General features: G+C 43.6%; 1 protein-coding gene across 1 annotated transcript in view; it reads left to right on the top strand.

Annotated features, from left to right (window-relative positions):
• Nucleotides 1-2406: 2406 nt before the first annotated feature.
• Nucleotides 2407-26145, top strand: part of mysm1 (Myb-like, SWIRM and MPN domains 1) — a 91694-nt gene continuing 67955 nt past the window's right edge. Inside the window, exons 1-5 of the mRNA XM_028810778.2 lie at nt 2407-2587; nt 10972-11044; nt 20911-20981; nt 21281-21355; nt 25264-25336. Of these exons, the coding sequence (XP_028666611.1) occupies nt 2526-2587; nt 10972-11044; nt 20911-20981; nt 21281-21355; nt 25264-25336 (354 nt within the window). The 5' untranslated portion in view covers nt 2407-2525. The remainder of the gene's footprint in view (nt 2588-10971; nt 11045-20910; nt 20982-21280; nt 21356-25263; nt 25337-26145) is intronic.

Here is a 26145-nt window from a genome sequence, read left to right as displayed (position 1 = left end):
AAATGTTTTGTGATTAAAACTGAAATAAATAAGAACTGCGCACAACTCACTGGGCTCACTTCATGAACTGAGAGGAGTTTTATGTGCTATGCTGTGACTTCATATGCTGTGCAATAAAACTTACTCTGACTGCCAATCTAGAAACTCTGTTAAATTTTTCTGAAGAAGTTTTCTCCACGACTCTGTATAGTGCCTTTCATATCTATCTGTCTGTCGATCTATCATATAGTGCCTTTCACATCTATCTATCTATCTATCTATCTTATAGTGTCTTTTACATCTTTTAATCTATTATAGAGTGCTTTTCATATCTATCTATCTATCCTATCATATAGTGCCTTTCACATCTATCTATCTTATAGTGCCTTTCATATCTATCTATCTATCTATCTATCTATCTATCTATCTATCTATCTATCATTATATAGTGCCTTTCTATCTATCTATCTATCTATCTATCTATCTATCTATCTATCATTATATAGTGCCTTTCACTCTATCTATCTATCTATCTATCTATCTATCTATCTATCTATCTATCTATCATATAGTGCCTTTCACATCTATCTATCTATCATATAGTGCCTTTTACATCTATCATATAGTGCCTTTCACATCTATCTATCATATAGTGCCTTTTACATCTTTAAATCTATTATAGAGTGCTTTTCATATCTATCTATCATATAGTGCCTTTCACATCTATCTATCATATAGTGCCTTTCACATCTTTAAATCTATTATAGAGTGCCTTTCACATCTATCTATCTATCTTATAGTGCCTTTCACATCTATCTATCTATCATATAGTGCCTTTCACATCTTTAAATCTATTAGAGTGCTGTTTATATCTATCATATAGTGCCTTTCACATCTATCTATCTATCATATAGTGCCTTTCACTCTATCTATCTATCGTATAGTGCCTTTCACATCTTTAAATCTATTATAGAGTGCTTTTCATATCTATCTATCTATCATATAGTGCCTTTCACTCTATCTATCTATCGTATAGTGCCTTTCACATCTTTAAATCTATTATAGAGTGCTTTTCATATCTATCTATCTATCTATCTGTCATATAGTGCCTTTCACATCCTTAAATCTATTATGGAGTGCTTTTCATATCTATCTATCTATCATAGAGTGCCTTTCCCTCTGTCTATCTCATATAGTGCCTTTCACATCTATCTATCTATCATATAGTGCCTTTCACTCTATCGTATAGTGCCTTTCACATCTTTAAATCTATTATAGAGTGCTTTTCACATCTATCTATCTATCATATAGTGCCTTTCACTCTATCGTATAGTGCCTTTCACATCTTTAAATCTATTATAGAGTGCTTTTCATATCTATCTATCTATATTGAATTTCCTCAGCTGACACAAAACGAACATTCTCTGATGGGTTTTCATATTTAATGCAAGTGATGTTCTTGTCCCACTTAAGGTTTTGTGACAGCATGGCATCCAGAAACTTAAATGGTGCTGTCATCCCAATGGCTCAGCCATTTATGGGAAGTGAATGTTTTCTAACGAGTGGTCCCAATGGAAGCAAGCAAACTGAAAACTGTAAAGGTCCAATTACTGTTCTGAGTCCTGCAGGCCACCATCTTTAACTCCTGAGTGTAATGACGGAGTCCTGTCAGCACATTTCTGTTCTTAACTTCTAATGATAAACGAATCCTGGCAGGTACAGCGTCTGAGGGTCCGAGGTCAATTTCCAGCCTGTGTTGTGAGAAGTCAAGCAAAATGACTCCTTTTTAAATGGCTAACTAAAAAGATTACAATATGCAAGCTTTCGTGGCAACTTAGGCCCCTTCTTCAGGTGAGATGTAATCCAGAAGAAGAGGCCTGAGCTGAAGAAGGAGCCCGAGTTGCCTCGACAGCTTGCATATTGTAATCTTTTTAGTTAGATATATAAAAGGTGTCATTTTGCTTGACTTGTCATCGCCTCCATAATGACTAACATGGTACAACACCCTACTACTACAGCCTGTGTAGTAAAATTGAATGGGCAAAGGTGTTAAGCGCTCCACTTAAATCTGACAACATAATGAATTACTGCGAAAATTCAGTCATTAGTGGATACGTGAATGTTAGTTTCGTGTCTGCACGATGGTGCCGACAATACCAAGCAATACTTTCGTGAAATAAAGTTTTTTTTTAATAGGCGGAAATAAACTTCCGTACTTTTCTGCTTCTGTCCATTTCCATTTAGATTTCACAAGAACTTCTTCTTAGTCGTCGTCGTCGCTCTGCTACAAGTTCTCTTTTTTTTTGCCTACAACTGTTTCAAGTTAACGGCAGCGAAGCATAATTTCCTCCTCGACACGTGGGGGCGCGCGTCACTCCTCACCACCCGCGAATGAGCAGAAACGTCAGGATCACGTGGCTGGAAATTTTCTTCGCGGCGCGTGCGCACATTGTCGACACCTGGAAGTCGCTGTGGAGCATTAAAAGAAGTCGCGGCTTCATTCACTCGTCATCACAGTGGTGTTCGCCGATTGTGCTTATTGCGATATGGCGGAGGAGGTGGATGTTGTGGGTCTGGAAGGCGGCGACGAAGCCGGTCTGATCGTAAGGTAAGAGCGCGCGCGGCGCCGGTAATGGCGAACAACGCGACGGCCGATATCCATTTTAGACTGACACTTCTAATGAAGGCTTCGTTTCTGGCACTTTGTGCAAAGATTCGTAGACAGCGTACACATTCGATGCAGCAAATAGTTGTGTTCACGCTGGCGGGTGTTTAGTGGCAGTGCGGTTAACTCTAGGACACCCCAGTGCTATCGCCGCCGGATGCCCGATGCTTATAGGACTGTTTGTGTCGAAAAAGCCAACGCTAGGCAGACACTTTGTGCCCGATCTCGTGAGACATTGGCCCCCGTGTTTGCTGCCAACCCACCTGGGCAGTGCCATTTAGTGTAACTCGTACCCACACGCAATTAGTGTAAGCGAGAGTCAAGGAGCCTGTGCTTGTTACGAGGCGGACAGGCATCGCCACAGCTTGATGCCAACCAAACGACAACCACAGGCCAGCGCCAGGTGGCACAGACGACCGGTTTCGGTACCACTGAGCTAATCCTGTGTAAGGTGAATGTTGCATGGATCACCTCCGAGGAGATCGCCGGATAAATACCTCTGTTACTAGCTAATACTTAGAGGTGGTAATGAACGCTCTGAGCATGCGCAGGAGAGTGGAATAGCGGAGTAGGTCGTTTAGGACTTTAAACAAGACAGTGGGCCTCGGTTAAGGTGCTGTTGGCTAATGGGGTGCATCAGAATTGTACTGTGCAACTAATTACTAATTCTGTTTACAATGTTTGTAGATTTTGGGTGTGTGGTGTTTATTTTATTTTTTTTAAACCATCCATCCATCCATTGTCCACCACTTATCCGAGGTCAGGTCGAGGTGGCAGCAGCCTAAGCAGGGAAGCCCAGACCTCCCTCTCCCCGGCCACCTCCTCCAGCTCCTCTGGGGGAACCCCGAGGCGTTCCCAGGCCAGCTGGGAGATAATAATAATAATAATAATAATAATTCATTACATTTATATAGCACTTTTCTCAGTACTCAAAGCGCTATCCACACAGGGAGGAACCGGGAAGCGAACCCACAATCTTCCACAGTCTCCTTACTGCAAAGCAGCAGCACTACCACTGCGCCACCTGTGAGGACTCCAGTGTGTCCTGGGTCTGCCCCATGGCCTTCTCCCTTTTTTAAACCAGGGGCTAATATTGACATTATGATCCGTAGTGAGAGTAGGGAGCAGGTTCAGGAGACCCTGGAGAGAAATGAAGGTCAGTAGGGACAGACAGAATGTGTGAATGAGAGGGAGGTCAGTGGGATGGGGAGGATGCAGGGAGTAGAGTTGGCAAAGGTGGAGGAGTTTAAATACTTGGGATCAACACTACAGAGTAATGGGGATTGTGGAAGAGAAGTGAAGAAGAGAGTGCAGGCAGGGTGGAGTGGGTGGAGAAGAGTGTCAGGAGTGATCTGTGACAGACGGGTATCAGCAAGAGTGAAAGGGAAGGTCTACAGGACAGTAGTGAGACCAGCTGTGTTATATGGGTTAGAGATGGTGGCACAGGAGACAGAGCTGGAGGTGGCAGAGTTAGAGATGCTATGTTGAGGATGGATAGGATTAGAAATGAGGACATTAGAGGGTCCGCTCAAGTGGGACAGTTGGGAGATAAAGTCCGAGAGGTGAGATTGCGTTGGTCTGGACATGTGCAGAGGAGAGATGAGGGGTATAATGAGAGAAAGGTGCTAAGGATAGAGCTGTCAAGGAAGAGGAGAAGAGGAAGGCCTAAGAGAAGGTTTGTGGATGTGGTGAGAGAGGACATGCAGGTGATGAGTGTGACAGAGCAAGATGCAGAGGACAGAAAGATATGGAAGAAGATGATCCGCTGTGGCGACCCCTAACGGGAGCAGCCAAAAGAAGAAGAAACTAGAGGCTCATGTTATTGGCTCTTAGTGGGTCATGGTGGTTAAGAAGTTGGACTTCAAATCTTCCAGTTCGGGATTCAGTTCCCCCTAGAAATGACACTGTGACCCTGAGCAAGTCACTTCACCTGACCGTGCTGCAATTAATGTAACAAATGAACCTTTTCTGTACTTGGGGCACGGCATGTAGAAAAAGTGTTGTCTTTTCTAACTGGTGTGACCAACATGAATGTATGGAGGAATATTTTGGACAAAACTAAATAAATACATAAATGTGCAAAGAACTAAAAGTACTGTGAAATGTGAGCATAAATAAAGAAATGTGTCACAAAATATGTCTTTTGTTGAAAATGTATTACATTTTGTCCGGAACATTCCTCGAGATGTGGCTTTAAATCCAAGCTGTCACCTTCACTCGTCAAAGTTTTAGAGGGTGGGCTCTAGCGCATGCTGGGTTTTGATTGGTGGGTCGTCTTCTGTTGATTGCTCAGGCCTATTTCAGTACGTCTGTTTGGGAGATGAAGCTTCATGAAGTAGCACAGAAATGAATTAGAAAAGTGCTTACTAGTGCCGACAAAATGGATTCTGCTGAATTTGTCTCATATTTCAGGGAGCAAAATTGAAGATTTTTGAAGAATTTTTCTCGATTATTATTATGAAAAAAAAAAAAAAAAATCTTGGGTCGAGATGTGATCTTCTCTGAACGACACTTTGACGTCCTGCGAGACTAGACTTTACAACCTTTGGAAGCAAGACCTGTGAGACGGTGACTTTTGCACGTCACGCTCTACTTACAAACAATTTAAAATAAGATCACAGACATCTAACCTCGCAGTTGTTGGAATGCTTTTGGCAGACGCACTTCATGTGCTCCCAGCTCTTAAAAATGTTATGCATTGTAGATGGCACGTCAGAGTTGGGCGTCAAAAAGAGACACAAAAGTGTTGGAGAGCAAAGAAGGCAAAAAAAAAAAAAATACACAAAAGAGCAATAATAGTCTGTGTGCAAATTCAGAAAATGAGGAAAGTAATAATCAGCCCGGACCAAGTGGCACTGAAAACCTCGTGGGTCCAATCGGGGTCAGAAAGTCCTTTTGTCAGATGACCTTTAATGGCACATTTATAACTTCATAATGACATTCAGAAACATTGGCGCGACACTCATACAGAGCAAGGTAAAAATTATAAAAGTAGTAAAATTTGAATAATTCTTTGCATTTACAGGTGCTGGTCATAAAATTAGAATATCATGACAAAGTTGATTTATTTCAGTAATTCCATTCAAAAAGTGAAACTTGTATATTAGATTCATTCATTACACACAGACTGATGTATTTCAAATGTTTATTTCTTTTAATGTTGATGATTATAACTGACAACTAATGAAAGTCCTAAATTCAGTATCTCGGAAAATTCGAATATTGTGAAAAGGTTCAATATTGAAGACACCTGGTGCCACACTCTAATCAGCTAATGAACTCTAAAGCCTTTAAATGGTCTCTCAGTCGAGTTCTGTAGGCTACACAATCATGGGGAAGACTGCTGACTTGACAGTTGTCCAAAAGACGACCATTGACACCTCGCACAAGGAGGGCAAGACACAAAAGGTCATTGCTAAAGAGGCTGGCTGTTCACAGAGCTCTGTGTCCAAGCACATTAATGGAGAGGCGAAGGGAAGGACAAGATGTGGTAGAAAAAAGTGGACAAGCAATAGGGATAACCGCACCCTGGAGAGGATTGGGAAACAAAAATGTGGGGGAGATTCACAAAGAGTGGACTGCAGCTGGAGTCAGTGCTTCAAGAACCACCACACACAGACGTATGCAAGACATGGGTTTCAGCTGTCGCATTCCTTGTGTCAAGCCACTCTTGAACAAGAGACAGCGTCAGAAGAGTCTCACCTTTGGACTGCTGCTGAGTGGTCCAAAGTTATGTTCTCTGATGAAAGTAAATTTTGCATTTTCTTTGGAAATCAAGGTCCCAGAGTCTGGTGTAAGAGAGGAGAGGCACAGAATCCACATTTCGTGAGGTCCAGTGTAAAGTTTCCACAGTCCGTGATGGTTTGGGGTGCCATGTCATCTGCTGGTGTTGGTCCACTGTGTTTTCTGAGGTCCAAGGTCAACGCAGCCGTCTACCAGGAAGTTTTAGAGCACTTCATGCTTCCTGCTGCTGATGAACTTTATGGAGATGCAGATTTAATTTTCCAACAGGACCTGGCACCTGCACACAGTGCCAAAGCTACCAGTACCTGGTTTAAGGACCATGGTATCCCTGTTCTTGATTGGCCAGCAAACTCGCCTGACCTTAACCCCATAGAAAATCTGTGGGGTATTGTGAAGAGGAAGATGCAATACGCCAGACCCAACAATTCAGAAGAGCTGAAGGCCACTATCAGAGCAACATGGGCTCTCATAACACCTGAGCAGTGCCACAGACTGATCGACTCCATGCCACGCCGCATTGCTGCAGTAATCCAGGCCAAAGGAGCCCCAACTAAATACTGAGTGCTGTACATCCTCATACTTTTCATGTTCATACCTTTCAGTTGGCCAACATTTCTAAAAATCCTTTTTTTGCATTGGTCTTAATTGATATTCTAATTTTCTGAGATACTGAATTTAGGACTTTCATTAGTTGTCAGTTATAATCATCAACATTAAAAGGAATAAACATTTGAAATACATCAGTCTGTGTGTAATGAATGAATCTCATATACAAGTTTCACTTTTTGAATGGAATTACTGAAATAAATCAACTTTGTCCTGATATTCTAATTTTATGACCAGCACCTGTATATAGCGCTTTTCTCACTACTCAAAGCGCTCAGCAATTGCAGGTTAAGGGCCTTCCTTGCTCAAGGGCCCAACAGAGCAGAGTCCCTATTGGCATTTACGGGATTTGAACTGGCAACCTTCCGATTGCCAGTGCAGATCCTTAGCCTTAGAGCCACCACTCCGCCTTTGTGCCAACAGATTTAACCACACCTGGGGCTGGAAATAAAAGACAGAGTAGACGACAAAGTAGAATGTCGTAAAGAATTGAAAACGTTGGCGCAGTACACATGCACAGCAGGTTAGCGATAATGAAAGTACTAAAATTCAAAAGTGTCAAAGAACTGATAGTAAAGATCGAATTAGCACTAACAAATGGAAATTATTACTTGGTGAAATAATGGAACAGCGAAAAGAGATTGAATACATGATCATAGGTGATATGACAGAAGTATGTAGATATTGTAAGGCTTTAAAGTTTAAGTTGGAGACTTGCAGATCGTCTAATTCATGTTGCCATCAGGGTGTTGCCTCCCAATGAAGAGGCGTATCCACAAGAATTAAAAGATTTATTATTTGGTGAAAGTGAAATCCACAAACACTTCAGGCAAAATATCCAAGTCTACAATAATCTGTTTGCGTTCGCTTCATTCAATGCTCAAAATGTACATTTACACGATTCAGGACCATACGCTATGAGAATCTGTGGTCCCGCAACAAGTAAAGCTACGACAAGTTTAAATTCAAAGAACCCACAATTCATTCAGGTTTATATTCGTAATCACAGAGAACCGATGCAACATAGGATCGAAAGAGTAGGTAACAATTCCCATGAAACTAACAATCTCTTTAAATTGTATATCCGGTTAACCAAACCCGGGGGTGGGCGAGCAAAGCGGGCAGGGGACTGAGCCCCCTAGTAATAATAAAAATTGAAGAAATTACAATGCTGGCGGCCCTTTTACTATCAATTGAAACTATTTTTGAAGAACTGCTGCAGCGGACTGAGCTAGACGCCATTTGAAGTGACAAAGTGACCTGCCCTGGACGGCCATCCTTTGACATTCCAGCCGAGTCTTCAGCAGTGTAAAAGTACGAGAGAGCGCGGATCTAAATGGTGTGTCAGTGAAGACGGTCGCAAGGCCAGTGAGATACGGTGAGCTGCACCGACCGGCTGGATCACTTTAGACCCTTAGACACAGAAAGCCCAGAGCAGTGCCAGCTAATATTCTGAGGTGAATATTTCATTTTTACGAGTCTAAAGTCAGGTGCGTATTCACAGCTGCTTTCTCAAACTGCTGTGATCAGTGGCAGACATGATGCTTTATCATCTGCTGAACTGCTCTCTCTTTTGAGATCTCCACAGATTTTAAATGATGCCTAGGTCGGGGGTCTGTGAGGGCCTTGGCAAAACTGTCAGCTTGTGCCACTTCAGGTATTCTATTATAGATTCTGAAGTGTGTTTCGGATCATGATCTCTTGTGGTAGGACCCATCCTGTTTTTAACTTCAATGTTTTTGACAGATGGTGTGTTGTTTGCTTCCAGAATCTTCTGGTATTTATTTGAACCCATTCTTCTCTCTCTCAATGACATGTTCCCTGTGCCCACTGGCTGCATCACAAACGCAAAGCCTGATCGGTCCGCTGCCATGTTTAATAGTTGGAGACAGGTTCTTTTCCTGGAATTCAAAAACTCCTATTTTGAATTCTTCAGTCCACAGGACTTGTTTCCAAAATGCATCACAGGCTTGTTTAGATGTTCATTTGCAAACTACAGGTGCTGAGATTTGTGGCGAGCATGCAGGGAAGGTTTTCTTCTGCTGACTCGACCATGAAGGTCACTTTTGTGGAGGTGTCGCTGCACAGTAGAACAGCGGACCACCACTCCAGAGTCTGCTATATCTTCACAAAGGTTTTTGACAGTCAAACCAGGGTTTTACTTGCCTTTCTAGCAATCTAACAAGCAGTTCACACATACACACACTTGAGCGCGCGCGTGCACACACATTCACAATGCTGTAATATTGTAGTAAACACTATACGCTCGTGCGGATGTTGACTATATGAGTGAGGCACGCCGACTCAGACGGAGAATAGGAGACGATTGCTCACAATCCTGCAGTGAGAGAGAGATAGAAGAACCATCAGCTCAGTTGTGATCACATGACGCTCAGCAGACATACTACTCGTACTGCAAGACCTCGCTCGTTTATCAAGTGAAAATTTATTAAACATTTTTGCTCGTCTTGCAAAACACTCGTAAACCAAGTTACTCGCAAACCGAGGTTCCACTGTATATACAGGAACTAATCAGTTTGTTTGTGGACGCCATTTTTATATCGTCTTTACGAATTGTTATTATTTGTGTGAGAGTTATTTTACTGATATTGAAAAGAAGTAAACACAAACACGGCGATCTAACTCATAGAAGTGCGCCCCACGTCGTCCTCTCCCAGCCCTCCTCTCTGGACTACAGTGCTAAGCCGTCTGCCACCAGGCCCGTTCTGACAGAGAAGTTTTATTTATTCGTCCACGTGTCTGTCGCTGCAACTGCCACATTGTAACCCTTTTTATTTGGCAGTACTTGATAGTAGAAGAGATGAGGAAAACAGCTTTGCGTCTTTCTACTTTTTAACTGCGCCGAGCTGTAAACAATGTGAAGACGAGATCACCTTCAGCGGCGAGGGGTCGTGAGAACAAAGTGGACGCTGGGAGGCGTGGAATGTTGGGCTGCACCGCAAAGTCGAGCGCTTCAGTTTCGGGCAGCGTCCTCTCTTCTCGCACTGTTTGTGACACTTCAAGTGCCCCGTCGGCTCCTCAGAGAGTAGAAATCTTTACAAATGAGTGTAATCCACGCCATTAAAGCAGGACTCTTTGTAAATTACCCTGCACAACGACTTACTGTCCCTTAAGGTAAGGTCAGGTCACTAAAACCCCACAACATTCAGGGTTCCTTTTGTGATTAATTATTTTAAGAAGTAAATCACAGGCACGTAGTGCAAGGTTGTCCGGCAGAAATTTGGACGATCACATAGAAAATGTCATTTCTATACCACAGTGGTCATGTAGCGCCTTTCACAAGGGATCTACTACAGTGAGATGATCCAAATACATTTTAGCTGCTGTTAGTACTACTTACCTGTTGTGTTAGAGCGCCTTTAAAATGTAGTTTACCCCAAACCACTCCAGTAGTGCTCAATGTATCTTTACTTCTTAAATGTTAATGTTTTACTGTTTAATAACTTACAGACTACATTTTATTTTTTCCCTTGCACTCAGTGAGTGAAGCCACTGGGTAATCAACTAGTTACATATGTATAAAAAATGTATCAAAAATCAGGAGTGGTCTCCCCTCGACTTTCTCGTATACTCGGATAGGACAGGAGGACTTTAGGGACCTTCAGAACTTGACTTGATGTCATTTTAGAAGAATTAAATGGACAGGACTCATGCTCTTTCTTGGGCTGAATGGCCTGCTCTTGTTTTCTAATGTTAGAAAATGTCCAACTTGGCTGCTTGAGGACCATGGAAAACAAGCAAGGAGGAAAGGCTGAAGAAGAGGAGCCTTTGCAGTTTAAGTGAGTCGAGACTGAAGGGATACTCCACCTAAAAGCGATCATTTTATTAAATCTCTCTGTGTTGTTTGTGGTGATGACAGAGAAATGTTTTTATCTAAAGGAGAATGGAGATAGCAAAGTTCCTGACACTGTGGCTAGTAAAACTAACCAGTGGTCTCGTCTTCTTTTTGTTGGCAGTGACAACGGAGCCAGTGGTTTCCTGCATGATCACTACCTGCAGTCCGCATGGAGAGCCAACAGTGAATTCCTCGTAAGTACAACTTTGGTTTTTCTGGTTACTTTTGAACAAAATATTTGGGGTGAGGTCCATATTTGATCTAGATAGACCAGGTGCGGACACCTAGTTGTAGAGATATCTTACATAATCCTGTCCTTTTGAGGTGTTCTTAATGAGCTGATGCCACAGTTGACTGGCATTAACACAGTAAGTGGAGATTTGGTGTAATCCATCCATCCATCCATTTTCCAACCCGCTGAATCCAAACACAGGGTCACGGGGGTCTGCTGGAGCCAATCCCAGCCAACACAGGGCACAAGGCAGGAAACAATCCCGGGCAGGGTGCCAACCCACCACAGGATTTGGTGTAATACAAAAAATAATTAAATTGCTCAAACTTTGACCATATTGATGGGGACAGGCTGCAGTGTGTCTGTGTGTTCGTCTCCTTGTTTGACTTTGTCTTCTGTGGATTTAAAGAAGAAAAAAAAAAACAAACACGAGTTTCCGCATTGGCTGATTTTGATCAGTGACTCATTTGGTTCTTTTTCTTTCGGCTGCTCCCGTTAGGGGTCGTCACAGCAGATCATCTTCTTCCATATCTTTCTGTCCTCGTCATCTTGCTCTGTCAAACCCATCACCTGCATGTCCTTTCTCACCACATCCATAAACCTTCTCTTAGGCCTTCCTCTTCTCCTCTTCCCTGGCAGCTCTATCCTTAACATCCTTTTCCCAATATACCCAGTATCTCTCCGCTGTACATGTCCAAACCAATGCAATCTCGCCTCTCTGACTTTGTCTCCCAACCGTCCAACCTGAGCTGACCTTCTAATGTCCTCATTTCTAATCCTGTCCATCCTCGTCACACCCAATGCAAATCTTGGTATCTTTAACTCTGCCACCTCCAGCTCTGTCTCCTGTGCCACCGTCTCCAGCCCATATAACACAGTTGGTCTCCGTACCGTGCTGTAGACCTTCCCTTTCACTCTTGCTGATACCCATCTGTCACAAATCACTTCTGACACTCTTCTCCACCCACTCCACCCTGCCTGCACTCTCTTCTTCACCTCTCTTCCACACTCCCCGTTACTCTGTACTGTTGATCCCAAGTATTTAAACTCATCCACCGTCGCCATCTCTACTCCCTGCATCCCCACCATTCCACTGACCTCCCTCTCATTCACACACATGTATTCTGTCTGTCTTGTTGGTCCTACTGACCTTCATTCCTCTCCTCTCATAACTCCACCTCTCCAGGGTCTCCTCAACCTGCTCCCTACTCTCTCTACAGATCACAATGTCATCAGCAAACATCACAGTCCACGGGGACTCCTGTCTAATCTCGTCTGTCAACCTGTCCATCACCATTGCAAATAAGAAATGGCTCAGAGCGGATCCCTGCTGTAATCCCACCTCCGTCACTCCTACCGCAGACCTCACCACTGTCACACTTCCCTCGTACATATCCTGTACCACTCTTATGTACTTCTCTGCCACTCCCGACTTCCTCATACAATACCACAGCTCCTCTCAGTCACCCTGTCATGTGCTTTCTCCAGGTCCACAAAGACGCAATGCAACTCCTTCTGGTCTTCTCTAAACTTCTCCATCAACATCCTCAGAGCAAACATCACATCTGTGGTGCTCTTTCTTGGCCTGAAACCATCCTGCTGCTCACTAATCATTACCTCCCTTCTTAACTGAGCTTCCACTACTCATTCTCATAACTTCATGCTGTGGCTCATTAATTTTATCCCCCTGTAGTTACTGCAGTCCTGCACATCCCCCTTATTCTTAAATATCGGCACCAGTACTCTTCTTCTCCACTCCTCAGGCGTCCTCTCACTTTCCAAGATTCCATTAAACAATCTGGTTAAAAACTCCACTGCCATCTCTCCTAAACATCTCCATGCTTCCATAGGTATGTCATCTGGACCAACGGCCTTTCCATTCTTCATCCTCTTCATCACTGTCCTTACTTCCTCCTTGCTAATCCGTTGCACTTCCTGATTCACTGTCTCAACATCATCCAACCTCTTCTCTCTCTCGTTGTCTTCATTCATCAGCCTCTCAAAGTACTCTTTCCATCTCCTTAATCAGTGACTCATTTGATTGGCAGTGCGGGGCTTTCTGGGTCTGTGCACAAATCAGAATCTGAGAGTGTGGTTTACAAATCTGTAAGAAGGACGTTCAAGAGAGGGCAGTTTTTTGGTAGCAGTTTGACCAAAACGGTTTATTCCTGTACTTGAACCCGCGTGTGTTTTAATGACATGAGGTGTTTTTGACCGCAGCATCCCAACCCTGCATTTTGGGAAATTTGTGCGGTTTTTCAGATGCTTCATCGCCGAGTCAAAAAAGAGGAAGATAATTCTTGTCTTTCCAGGTTGAGCTCATTTCAGTTTTGGTACTGCACTGTTAATTGATCTTTTTCTCCGTTCTTCAAAAGTTACGATAACGCGAGTCCGCTGCAACAAGTAAGAGCTGTTCACTTTCGCAGTTTTGAGGATCGGCGTTCAGACAGAAGTGGGGACTTGCTCATCTCAGGCTGCCATCATTTCTGGGGAGTCTGAATCCCACCGTTGGGATTTTAGGTGCCACCAGTTGGGTTCTGTTTCGTCTTGTTGCTTTGCGCCTTCCCCCAGCATAAGGTATCGTCTGTGTGGGAGGAGCAAAAGCTTTCGATTTGTCAAAAATTTCGATTTGTGGTTTTCGGCGGTTTAGGGTCCCCCGATACCAAAAACATTGATATCTTGATGATGGGTGTGTGCCTGTCTGTCTGTGGATCACAGTTTCTTAAGGAAGGTTCAGAGCTAAAACGGCTGGAGGAAAAAATAACAAACTGGAAACGTCGGCCTGTTGTGAGAGGACGATGGGCTGATTGTTTTTGAGCCAAATTGCACTCAAATGCTGTCATTCTGCAATGAATTCTGAATTCTTCTCATCAATTGCTGCTGTAATGGCCGATTTTATGATGAATAAGAGTAGTAAATAATTACTGAAATGTTAGAGAAGAGTTTGGGTAACTTGGTTCCGTGGGCGCAAAGCCTACTGACGCTCACATCCAAAAAGGTTTTTGTTGTTAATGTGGCCAATGTGCCTGACTTCCTGCAGCAGAAAATAACTGAACTCCAGTGCAGCAGTGCAATTCATGATAAGTTTGGGTGATGTCTCCAAAGTGCACATTACTTACGATTTATTGCCAACTCTTCACATGCCCGCTGTGCCCATGGCATCACTTTCAGTTGGGGGCAGCAGGTCTTTTCAGAAATGACAATGATTAAACAAACTGACGGGCACAAATCTTTGCAACTAATGAATCGCTATGGCATCCCTATTCTCATGCGCAGAAGCAGGCAGCGTCACGAATGCGTCTCCACTCCCCTGTTAAAATGGCAGTTCTTTGGGACGTAAAAAAAAAAAAAATCATCATTCGTGTCCGAACTTCTTCCATCCTCATTGTGAAATTGAAAGAATTACAAAGAATGAGAAAACAAATTGAGAGCCGTTCTGGGGGTGGGAAAAACAAATTAAAAATCCCAAATTTACAAACCCCTGGCTGCACAACCCTTTGTTGAAGAAACACTTGTGGTGTTACGATGGCATTCGGCCTGTCGGCTTGGCACACCTTGAAGTGGGCCACTGTGTGTGTGTGTGTGTTTGCTGTGTGATAATGAGTACTGCATTATTAAAATAGTAATTCATATTTATAATTACACATCAAGAATTGGGAATGCCAAGCTGATACACTGAAGAAAAACACACACACCTGTATAAATGTAGTAAAAAAAAAAAAAAAACTGTCAGCTTGGCACATCTTAAAGTGGGCAGACCACCCCGCCCCCTTTGTCCCCCTGTCTTCCTTGCAAACAAATGTTCTTTGGGGAAAAAAAACAACTATGTTCTCTCAAATTGTGAGGGGCATCTCCTGGGCACAGCCCTCCTCAGGTCACCTGAGTGACTTTCAGGTGGCTTCAGGTCTGATCTTTGGCTGGGCTGTTCCACAGCTTTGATCTTCTGTTGCTGAGACCATTCCTTTGTTGATTTGGATGTCCATAATGTTTGGGACAAAGACCCATTTTTTCTTGCTTTCCTCCCTCTGACGGATCAAACCATTCCGATGGGATTAAAGTGCCCGTTGTGGACTTGAAGGGAATTTTCAGACATTTCAGACACAGCATGCAGGCACTTAAGGGGGCGGAGGGGCCGCTTGTGCTGAGCACCCTAAGGAGCAGAAGTGACCAAGTGCTTTGGGAGGTTCCAACAGAAGCCCAATGGCCTGTGGCTTGGAGAAAACGAGGAGCAAAGCTTGGCACAAATACTGGCAGCAGGGACTCGAGGAGGATTGAAGTTGTCGATGCCTGTTGGCAGACATGTCATCATGCTGAGGAATTTGGACAAATGGTACTCCATGGAGATGTCAGTTTAACAGAGAGACGCTGAAGTTTTTGGTTTTAATGAAAAAAAAATATATATATACAGTATACATACAGTGCGTCCAGAAAGTATTCACTGCGCATCACTTTTTCCACATTTTGTTATGTTACAGCCTTATTCCAAAATGGATTCAATTCATTTTTTTCCTCAGAATTCTGCACACAACACCCCATAATGACAATGTGAAAAAAGTTTACTTGAGGTTTTTGCAAATTTATTAAAAATAAAAAAACGGAGAAATCCCATGTCCATAAGTATTCACAGCCTTTGCTCAATACTTTGTCGATGCACCTTTGGCAGCAATTCCAGCCTCAAGTCTTGTTGAATATGATGCCACAAGCTTGGCACACCTATCCTTGGCCAGTTTGGCCCATTCCTCTTTGCAGCACCTCTCAAGCTCCATCAGGTTGGATGGGAAGCGTCGGTGCACAGCCATTTTAAGATCTCTCCAGAGATGTTCAATCAGATTCAAGTCTGGGCTCTGGCTGGGCCACTCAAGGACATTCACAGAGTTGTCCTGAAGCCACTCCTTTGATATCTTGGCTGTGTGCTTAGGGTCGTTGTCCTGCTGAAAGACGAACTGTCGCCCCAGTCTGAGGTCAAGAGCGCTGTGGAGCAGGTTTTCATCCAGGATGTCTCTGTACATTGCTGCAGTCATCTTTCCCTTTATCCTGACTAGTCTCCCAGTCCCTGCTGCTGAAAATCATCCCCACAGCATGATGCTACCACCACCATGCTTCACTGTAGGGATGGTATTGGCCTGGTGATGAGCGGTGCCTGGTTTCCTCCAAACGTGACACCTGGCATTCACACCAAAGAGTTCAATCTTTGTCTCATCAGACCAGAGAATTTTCTTTCTCATGGTCTGAGAGTCCTTCAGGTGCCTTTTGGCAAACTCCAGGCAGGCTGCCATGTGCCTTTTACTAAGGAGTGGCTTCCGTCTGGCCACTCTACCATACAGGCCTGATTGGTGGATTGCTGCAGAGATGGTTGTCCTTCTGGAAGGTTCTCCTCTCTCCACAGAGGACCTCTGGAGCTCTGACAGTGACCATCGGGTTCTTGGTCACCTCCCTGACTAAGACCCTTCTCCCCCAATCGCTCAGTTTATATGGCCGGCCAGGTTTAGGAAGAGTCCTGGTGGTTTCGAACTTCTTCCAGTTACGGATGATGGAGGCCACTGTGCTCATTGGGACCTTCAAAGCAGCAGACATTTTTCTGTAACCTTCCCCAGATTTGTGCCTCGAGACAATCCTGTCTCGGAGGTCTACAGACAATTCCTTTGACTTCATGCTTGGTTTGTGCTCTGACATGAACTGTCAACTGTGGGACCTTCTATAGACAGGTGTGTGCCTTTCCAAATCATGTCCAGTCAACTGAATTTACCACAGGTGGACTCCAATGAAGCTGCAGAAACATCTCAAGGATGATCAGGGGACACAGGATGCACCTGAGCTCAATTCTGAGCTTCATGGCAAAGGCTGTGAATACTTATGGACATGGGATTTCTCAGTTGTTTTATTTTTAATAAATTTGCAAAAACCTCAAGTAAACTTTTTTTACGTTGACATTATGGGGTGTTGTGTGTAGAATTCTGAGTTAAAAAATTAATTGAATCCATTTTGGAGTAAGGCTGTAACATAACAAAATGTGGACAAAGTGATGTGCTTTGAGTACTTTCCGGATTCACTGTACAGTACAATTAATCCATTCTGGATCATACGAGCTGTATGTAAATATATATTTTTTTAAATATTTTTAAGCACAAAAATAGTTAATTTATACCATAGAGTGCACAGTGTAATAGTAAACTAAATGTAAAAACATTAAATAACACTGAGAAAACCTTGAACAACAGAGACAAGCCAAGCCAAGCAAAATGACCTCTTTTATTGGCTAACTAAAAAATTACAATATGCAAGCTTTCAAAATTTTGCTTGGCTTTTCTCTACATTCATAATGGCTAACACGGTACAACACCCTGGTACTACTTGAACAACAGAGAAAACTAACATTGCAGGAGTTCACGCTATCAGCCTTATGCACCGCTCGCTATAAACACTTTTTTTTTTTTTAATGAGTTTTAAGCACAGGGAAAAAATGAACATTTTAAAAATCCTTAATTTATACAAAAAATAACCATAAACAACCAAGAAAACTAACCTTGCACAAGTCGAGTTCTGGCATGACGGAAGTAAGGAGGAACTTGGTGGAGAGGAGATTACAGTTTTGAGGTAAAGTCCTTCTGTGCGATGCACGTCTGACTGAGAGCAGTGTACTGTACAGGGAGAGACTGAACACGTGCGGAAATCACCGTCGCGTACGAACCGGAAGGGAAACTGTCTTGTTCATCACCCGAGTGTGTGGTCGTGAACAGATGCAATAAAAGTTTGTCGAACTTTTTGGTCGTAACCCGATTTGTACGTGTTTTCTGAGACGTTCGTGACCTGAGGTTCCACTGTATCTATTTTTATATATATATTTTCTGGCCATTTGTTTTCTGTTTGCTTTAACGAGAAGATTTTAGCATTAAGCAGCAGCCTGGGATCTAACTTGAACAGCACAGAATCAGATTATTTTAGGGTAACACAGAAGCGTTTAGAACAACCGGGGGTTGATTTGAGCTTGGCTTTGTTTTGTTAGGTTTGACTTGCTTGTATGAAATGTTACTTTCTTTTAATAAACTCAATGAAATGTTAACAAAAAGAAAAACTGCCCTGAGTTCAATTGTAGATCAGAACGGGACAAAAAAGAAAAGAAACTGTATGTTGTGAAGGGGTCCAGCTGCGAGTTTTATGAATGACGACAAGTTAACTTTATAGGCTGATTGTGGAAGTGATGCGCTGTGACACTAGAGGGCACTGTCGCTCCTCTAACCCGACAGACAGGCGCTCAGGACACCAAGTATTTAAATTCTTCTGTTATAAATTGTGCCCCTAAGCACCACAGCCACCGTACACAGGCAAGTAAATACTCTAATAATCGCACACAATTCTCTCTCCATCTCCTCCACACCTCCCAGCAAGTGTTGTCTGCTGCCTCCCAATTCCGGCTCCCTTGCTGGGTTCACAGCAGTCCTTTATAGACTCGCATATAAGTCAGATCTTGAAACCCGAAAAATTGATCATAAAATCTGACCCCGACTTATACGCCCGTTCAAAAAAGCAACACATTTTTTTTCTTTTTGCCTCCTCCCATCTCATCAGTTTTTCAGACACATCGAATTTTATGTCAGAAGCGCAGTTACCAATTTCTTTCACCACTTCAACATGGCCCTTGCCCAGCCGGGACGTCTTCATGCTGGTGGGAGTGGGGGGGAGCAAGCGTGGCCAGAGCATTACCCCCCCTTGGGTTACAGTGGTGCCTAGGACTCCCGCAGGGCTCCATGGGAGTTGGGAATTTGGTGTAGCCCTGTTGGGGTCCATGGGCGTCGCCAGGGGGTGCTGCAGCAACTGCTGAGCCCTCATGGGCAGCGCTTCTGGGTGCCTTATATAAGGGGCCAGCAGACACTACTCGGAGAGCCAGAGTCAGGAGGAGAAGAGAAGAAAGAAAGAGAAAGAAAAGGAGAAAAATCGTGTATTGTTCTGTGCTTGAGACTGTGTTATTATACTTGTGGAGAACGGGGAAGGTATTTCCAACAAGGGAAAGGGAATTGTGCCTCTGCGTCGGTCTGTGACAGGTTTGGGGTGGCAGTGCCCGCCATGGGGGGGTCCACACCAGTAAAAAAAAAAAAAATAAAATAATTGCTCTAGGGGCTCTGCACAATGGCTAACCCTACACTGACCTCCAAAGGTCACGCCAAAATACAGTTTCCCCTCATGGATTGATCAGATATCTCAAAATGAACATGTTACTAATTCTTCAATGTAGCATTTCAAATTAGAAGTTTTCTGTCGTCACTCATTAATCAGAAATTCTGTGTGCAGTACAAGTTTGGGTCACTAGAGGGCGACATTTCCCCGTTGAGATCTTTTTAGGACAGTATAGATCAGGGGTCTCCAACCTTTCCCCCAGAGAGCTCCTTTTACAAAATGAAAATGGCCGAGAGCTCCTCGTGTTTTCTAACGTTTATTCTCATCGCTTATATCAACCCAAATAAACTGAATACTCTTGTTTTGCCTGAACATTTACAAAATGTTGGTGTCCACAACTCACATTTTGCATTCAAACATCAACCAAAAAATATTGAGTTCACCTGAAAATGCATTTTCTACGTCTGTATGCATTTTCTCGTGTATCTCACACTATTGAATTAAAACATGAATGCTGTCAAAACAAGAGAATGCAATTCCAAATCCACAGATATGACGTATTCATTTGTCATTTTGTCACGTGTCACTTTATTCACAGGTCCAGTCACATGTGTGATGTGTTTTTTAGTTAGTCAGATGACTGGCACTGAGGTGTACGGTGGAGTGGAGCCACTCAGGTTCACTCTGATGGAGTCATTTCCATGTTCGTCTGTCAGTCTTGTTCTGATTTCATGACATTCACGTCAGACTCAGAGGTATGGAGACCCAAACAAAGCAGACATTTTCAGAGCTACTTGGTGAAGATTCTTCTAGTTATTGGGCTCTACTAAGCTCCAGAAATGCTGCCGAGACTTGAACTGCACATTATTTTGAAGGTTTACTAATATATGATATCCATCCATTTTCTAACCCACTGAATCCAAACACAGGGTCACGGGGGTCTGCTGGAGCCAATCCCAGCCAACACAGGGCACAAGGCAGGAACCAATCCCGGGCAGGGCGCCAACCCACCGCAGTAATATATGATATATAAAATCTAATGTCTGTATGTCTGTCTGCTTTCCATGAGAGAACTACTTAACAGATTTAGATCAGGTTTTTTTCTATAATTTCCTTGAGCATTCTGGTTGATTTAGCGACTTCTCTCATTTCGCTATGTATCACAGTTTGCTTGCTGTACTGATTTAATTTGTGCGAATCCAAGAAACAGACAGCGGGCCAAGATGGCCCTTCCTCACTCACTCGCCAGCTTCGGGGCGCATTCCTTAACTCCGCTTAGCTAGCGAACGACAGAACAATTGAATTCAACTTTGTTTGATATTTAAAATCAAGTGTTACTTAGGTCTTGACGAGTTTGAGTCCGGATATTCTCTTAAGTGTACGCCACTTGGATCGTGATTTTGTATTAAAAGGATCGTGATATGATTTTTTGGAAAGATCGCCCACCCCTAATGTGACTAATCAAGTTTTCAAATTTATGTGGGATTCATTAACCCTTTGGCGAGCTACTTGGAAAGGGGTTGTGAGTTACCGGTAGCTCGTGAGCGACGTGTTGGAGACCCCTGCTGTAAATCATCTTGGGGTTAACTCGGTGTTGGCTGACGGGTTTATTGTGTTTTGTGTTTTTATTTTTGTTTTTGTATTTGTTTTATGGTGTTTTGTGTTGATCACGTTGAATTCTCTGCTCCATGTTTCTCTTTGTGTTTTATTTTCTAGCCGTGGATGCTGGACAGCTCAATCAGTGAGGAGAACAAGGCCGTCATTGAGAACATGCTGCTTGAAGAAGAGTATCCTGCTTATTATTTTTGTGGTGTTACTGGCTTGAATCCTTGATGCATGCATTTCGAATTTTCGACGTGATGCATATTTTATAAATATTATTGAAAGACCTCTTGTGCCAGGACTGTTTTTAAGTGTTTCAGTTAAAAATGGATGTATTGTAATTGGAGAATACACACACACACATATATATAATGAGGGCCCTTCATCTCTAAATTGGAGTCTAAGCTTGATTTCTCCTCTTGATCCCTCTTCAAGTTATCTTCTGTCAGAATTTGTCTTTGGTTTTCTCATAACTGACTAACAGATATTACCTAACAGGCAGGGGCCTTCCACAAAACATAAGGCTCCAGGAGAGGAAAGGAGGCGATAAAGTCAAAAGGTAAGTCTTTACGGATGGGGTCATCGTTCCCGGTGACGTGCGGTGAGGTTCATGCCTGGTGACTCCTTCAGGGTGAGATTTACAAATCTATGAACCCCAAAGGGTAGCTTATTGACTTTTCAACTGGCAGACAGCCTGCACATGGACTACTGGTTATGTTTCATATCTCATCTCATTCTTTACACTCACACAAGTAAGGCGCATATCTGGCTAGGAAAGAACGGCGAGGGAGAGCAGAGAGCGCATTTGCTCCTCACCCTCCACGTGTTCTAAATTTGCTGTTGCAATTCCACAATTCACGCTCATTCAATACACAAAGTATAGAGTGGTGTACAAGAAACGGATTTCAATTTTGATCTTAATTGAAATATTTAGTTGTTTTTAAAAGCCTTTAATTCTGATGCTTTAATCAATTTTAATACAAACTGTTCAACAAAAAGATAACAAGCAAAACAAAAGAGTATTTTATTTAGATAGATAGGTAGATACCTTATTAATCCGCAAGGGGAAATTCACATACTCCAGCAGCAGCATACTGATAAGAACTATATTAATTAAAGAGTGATAAAAGCGCAGTACACGGTGGAGAGTGCGAGGCACGTAAGAGACAGAGGCATACTCTCTCTTCTGTTTCCTTTTCCAGTGTACTTTTGGTGGTGGCTTGCGCCACCACCATCTACTCTAAGTACCATGATGTTCCAAAAATGATGGATGGATTAAAAGCCAGAAGTCTGTATGACCATCAGCATCAAGTGACTCCGTGAGAACCCTAACTACAAAGAGGACTATTTCATTTATGTTAAGTAGAATGCCCAGAGGGGACTGGGTGGTCTCGTGGCCTGGAACCCCTACAGATTTTATTTTTTTCTCCAGCCTTCTGGAGGTTTTTTTTTCTGTCCACCCTGGCCATCGGACCTTACTCCTTTTCTATGTTAACTAAAGTTGCCTTATTTTAATTTCTTATATTGTCTTTTATTTTTCTTCATTATGTAAAGCACTTTGAGCTACTTTTTGTATGAAAATGTGCTATAGAAGTAAATGTTGTATAACAGACAATAACTTTATATAATGTTAACGTTTACCCCCCCGGGTGGAATTGAAGAGTCGCATAGTGTGGCGGAGGAACGATCTCCTCAGTCTGTCAGTGGAGCAGGACGGTGACAGCAGTCTGTCGCTGAAGCTGCTCCTCTGTCTGGAGATGATCCTGTTCAGTGGATGCAGTGGATTCTCCATGATTTACAGGAGTCTGCTCAGCGCCCGTCGCTCTGCCACGGATGTCAAACTGTCCAGCTCCATGCCAACCATAGAGCCTGCCTTCCTCACCAGTTTGTCCAGGTGTGAGGCGTCCTTCTTCTTTATGCTGCCTCCCCAGCACACCACCGCATAGAAGAGGGCGCTCACCACCACCGTCTGATAGAACATCTGCAGCATCTTATTGCAGATGTTGAAGGACGCCAGCCTTCTAATGAAGTAAAGTCGGCTCTGTCCTTTCTTACATAGATCATCAGTATTGGCAGTCAAGTCTAATTTATCAATCAGCTGCACTCCCAGGTATTTATAGGTCTGCACCCTCTGCACACAGTCACCTCTGATGATCATGGGGTCCATGAGGGGTCTGGGCCTCCTAAAATCCACCACCAGCTCCTTGGTTTTGCTGGTGTTCAGGTGTAGGTGGTTTGAGTCGCACCATTTAACAAAGTCCTTGATGAGGTCCCTATACTCCTCCTCCTGCCCACTCCTGATGCAGCCCACGATAGCAGTGTCATCAGCGAACTTTTGCACATGGCAGGACTCCAAATTGTATTGGAAGTCCGATGGCTGAATAGGACCGGAGAAAGTACAGTCCCTTGTGGCGCTCCTGTGTTGCTGACCACAATGTCAGACCTGCAGTTCCCGAGACGCACATACTGAGGTCTGTCTGTAAAATAGTCCACGATCCATGCCACCAGGTATGAATCTACTCCCATCACTGTCAGCTTGTCCCTAAGGAGCAGAGGTTGGATGGTGTTGAAGACTCTAGAGAAGTCCAGAAACATCATTCTTACAGCACCACTGCCTCTGTCCAAGTGGGAGAGGGATCAGTGTAGCATGTAGGTGATGGCATCCTCCGCTCCCACCTTCTCCTGGTATGCGAACTGCAGAGGGTCGAGGGCGTGATGGACCTGTGGCCTCAGGTGGTGAAGCAGCAGCCTCTCCATGGTCTTCATCACATGTGACATCAGAGCGACAGGCCAGAAGTCATTCAGCTCACTAGGACGTGATACCTTTAGAACTGGGGTGATGCAAGATGTTTTCCAAAGCCTCGGGACTCTCCCCTGTTCCAGGCTCAGGTTGAAGATGCGCTGTAGAGGACCCCCCAGCTCTGATGCACAGGCCTTCAGCAGTCGTGGCGATACTCCATCTGGCCCCACTGCTTTGCTGGCACGAAGTCTCCTCAGCTCTCTGCTTACCTGCGCTGCTGTAATTGTGGGTGGAGATGTCTATCCAATGCTGGTATCAGCAGAAGGATGGGTGGAGGGTTCAGGACTCCGAGGTGAGAGTGGGTTAGGGTGGTCAAACCTGTTAATGAAGTTGTTCATCAGGTTTGCTCTCTTCACGTCTATCTTGATGGTGGCACCCCGCTTCGAGCTGCAGCCAGTGATGATCTTCATCCCATTTAAGGTCTTCACCATTAATTAAGTTTTTAAATATTGGATTTTTTTTTTTTTTTTTTTCTTGGTCTGATCCCATTTTTTATAAAATTGAAAACTCTTTACAGTCTTTACCTTTATTTGTAAATTAAGTCCATGCGTTTATCCTTCTCCATGAAAATCTCCGTCACTTTCTTGTAAAAATCCTCCTTATTTTCCTTTAGTTTTAAAAATCTTAATCTTTCATTTTGGCAGTCAGTAGGAACAAAAAAAAAAAAAACTAAATGGCCTGCTGCAGTGCACTTGACTTTCTGATGTCGCTAACTTGTTGGCGCCTCTGCATAGAACAGCAGCAACGAGCACCTGTTGGGCTCACATGTGCCCCCTTCAGGGTGGCACGGGACTGTCTGCCTCACCTTGTGCCTTTTCACTGCAGTTTTATATTCGATCAGCAGGACTAAATATGTCGCACACTTTCATTAAAGATGTTAGCCAGACTGTGGACAGTCAGGGTGTATAATAAACGTGTCTGCACACCTTATATTGGCGACATACAGAGAGACAGCAGCAGGCACGCGCCAATCAACCCCGTGAATGAGGGAGAGCGCAGTCTGAGGTGAGGTGAGGCTCGTCGCTGCCGCCCCTTGCGTTTCTCCTCTGTATTTGAACAGGAAATGCGCACATTCAGTGATTTGAGTATAAAAATGATCAAAATTATTAGAATCATACAGAAAACAAATTTCTAGCACAGACCAGTGGACATATTTATTTAATGCTATCATTATTAGTTTCATGATGACAGGTGTGGCACTTCCTCCTCTGGCCGCATGTCCCCTATCGGTCCAAGTGTGGCCTTATTTTTTTATTTTATTTATGTATTTATTTTTAAAGCTTCCCTTCAGTTATTTCCAAGCACAAGTGATGGGGAGAAGCACCAAGTCCTGCTGGGTATTTGCAATGGTGCCAGCAGGTATCACTGATATGGCGCCTTGTGGGATGGCACCGTATAAACAATACCACAAACTGTATTCGTGAACTCCTTTAGAGAACTTGGGGGCTCGAGTGAGGATTGCTGTCAACCTCTGAGTTGAACACAAAAGTCCAAAGCAGGAATCTTCAGAAGTTAAAAGTTTATTATAAGAGATAAAGAAACCAGAAAAGGTTTGGGGGGGGGGGGCAAAAGGGGTTTACCTAAAGTTGTAATCCAAGACGGCTCAGTGGGTTTTTAAACACCTGTGCGAGGTGTCCACTTGAACTGGGTGTCTCCTTCCCATGCAGGTCTCCAGTTAAACCCACCAATCTTCCTGTGCGCTGGTCTCAAGAGGAAAAGGAGCTTTTTGAAACTGGGCTGGCAAGTACACTCATTTTTATTAATCTCATTATTACTCCTTACTTTTTGGCTGATGGCTTGATCCGAGGTGACTTACAGCATTTGGTTACTTTTCTTTTTTATTTTTCCAATTGGAGCCCAGGCAAATGACGTGACATGCTTATGGTCACACAGTGGTGTCAGTCGTGGGATTTAAACTCTGTGACAAGCCTTTATTTTCTTTTTCTTCACCTGCGAGCAATGTCTTCCACATTTCCCACAGGCACAACACAGTCCCAATAAGCACAATGACTACACACAATACTTTCCCTCTCCTCTCTTCTTCTTTCTCCTCCTCCTCAACAAAATTTGCCTCCCTCCTCCCGTCTCTGGCATTCCGAGTGGTGTCTGCTAGCTCCTTTTTTATGAGTCACCCGGAAGTTCTCCAGGTGCTCATTGCCCCACTTCCGGCTGCACTTCTAAGGTGTGGCGGAAGAACCGTTCCCATGGGCTCTGGAGCAGCTGCAGCACCCCCTGGCAGTGCCCCAATCCAAATAGGGCTGTAGATAACTCCATCTCCCATGAAGCCTGCAGGAGTCCGAGGCACCACTGCAACCCATGGGGGCTGCCATCTAGTGTCCTAGGGGAGGAGGTACTGTTCTGCCCATGCTTGCTCCCCCAGTCCTCTCAGCGAAGAGGCTTCCTGGCCAATGCAAGGACCCCAGCTGTCTATGATAACACACAACCTCATAATAATAATACATTTTATTTATATAGGACCTTTCCCATGCTCAAGGCACTTCACAGAGTTTAAGAAAGAACGGTAGGGTATACAGTATATAACATTGTAG

This window comes from Erpetoichthys calabaricus, chromosome 10 (genome assembly GCF_900747795.2).
Source record: "Erpetoichthys calabaricus chromosome 10, fErpCal1.3, whole genome shotgun sequence".
Classification (NCBI taxonomy): Eukaryota; Metazoa; Chordata; class Cladistia; order Polypteriformes; family Polypteridae; genus Erpetoichthys; species Erpetoichthys calabaricus.
The sequence above is the reverse complement of the archived record's forward strand: the minus strand, read 5'-3'. Positions and strand labels throughout refer to the sequence as shown.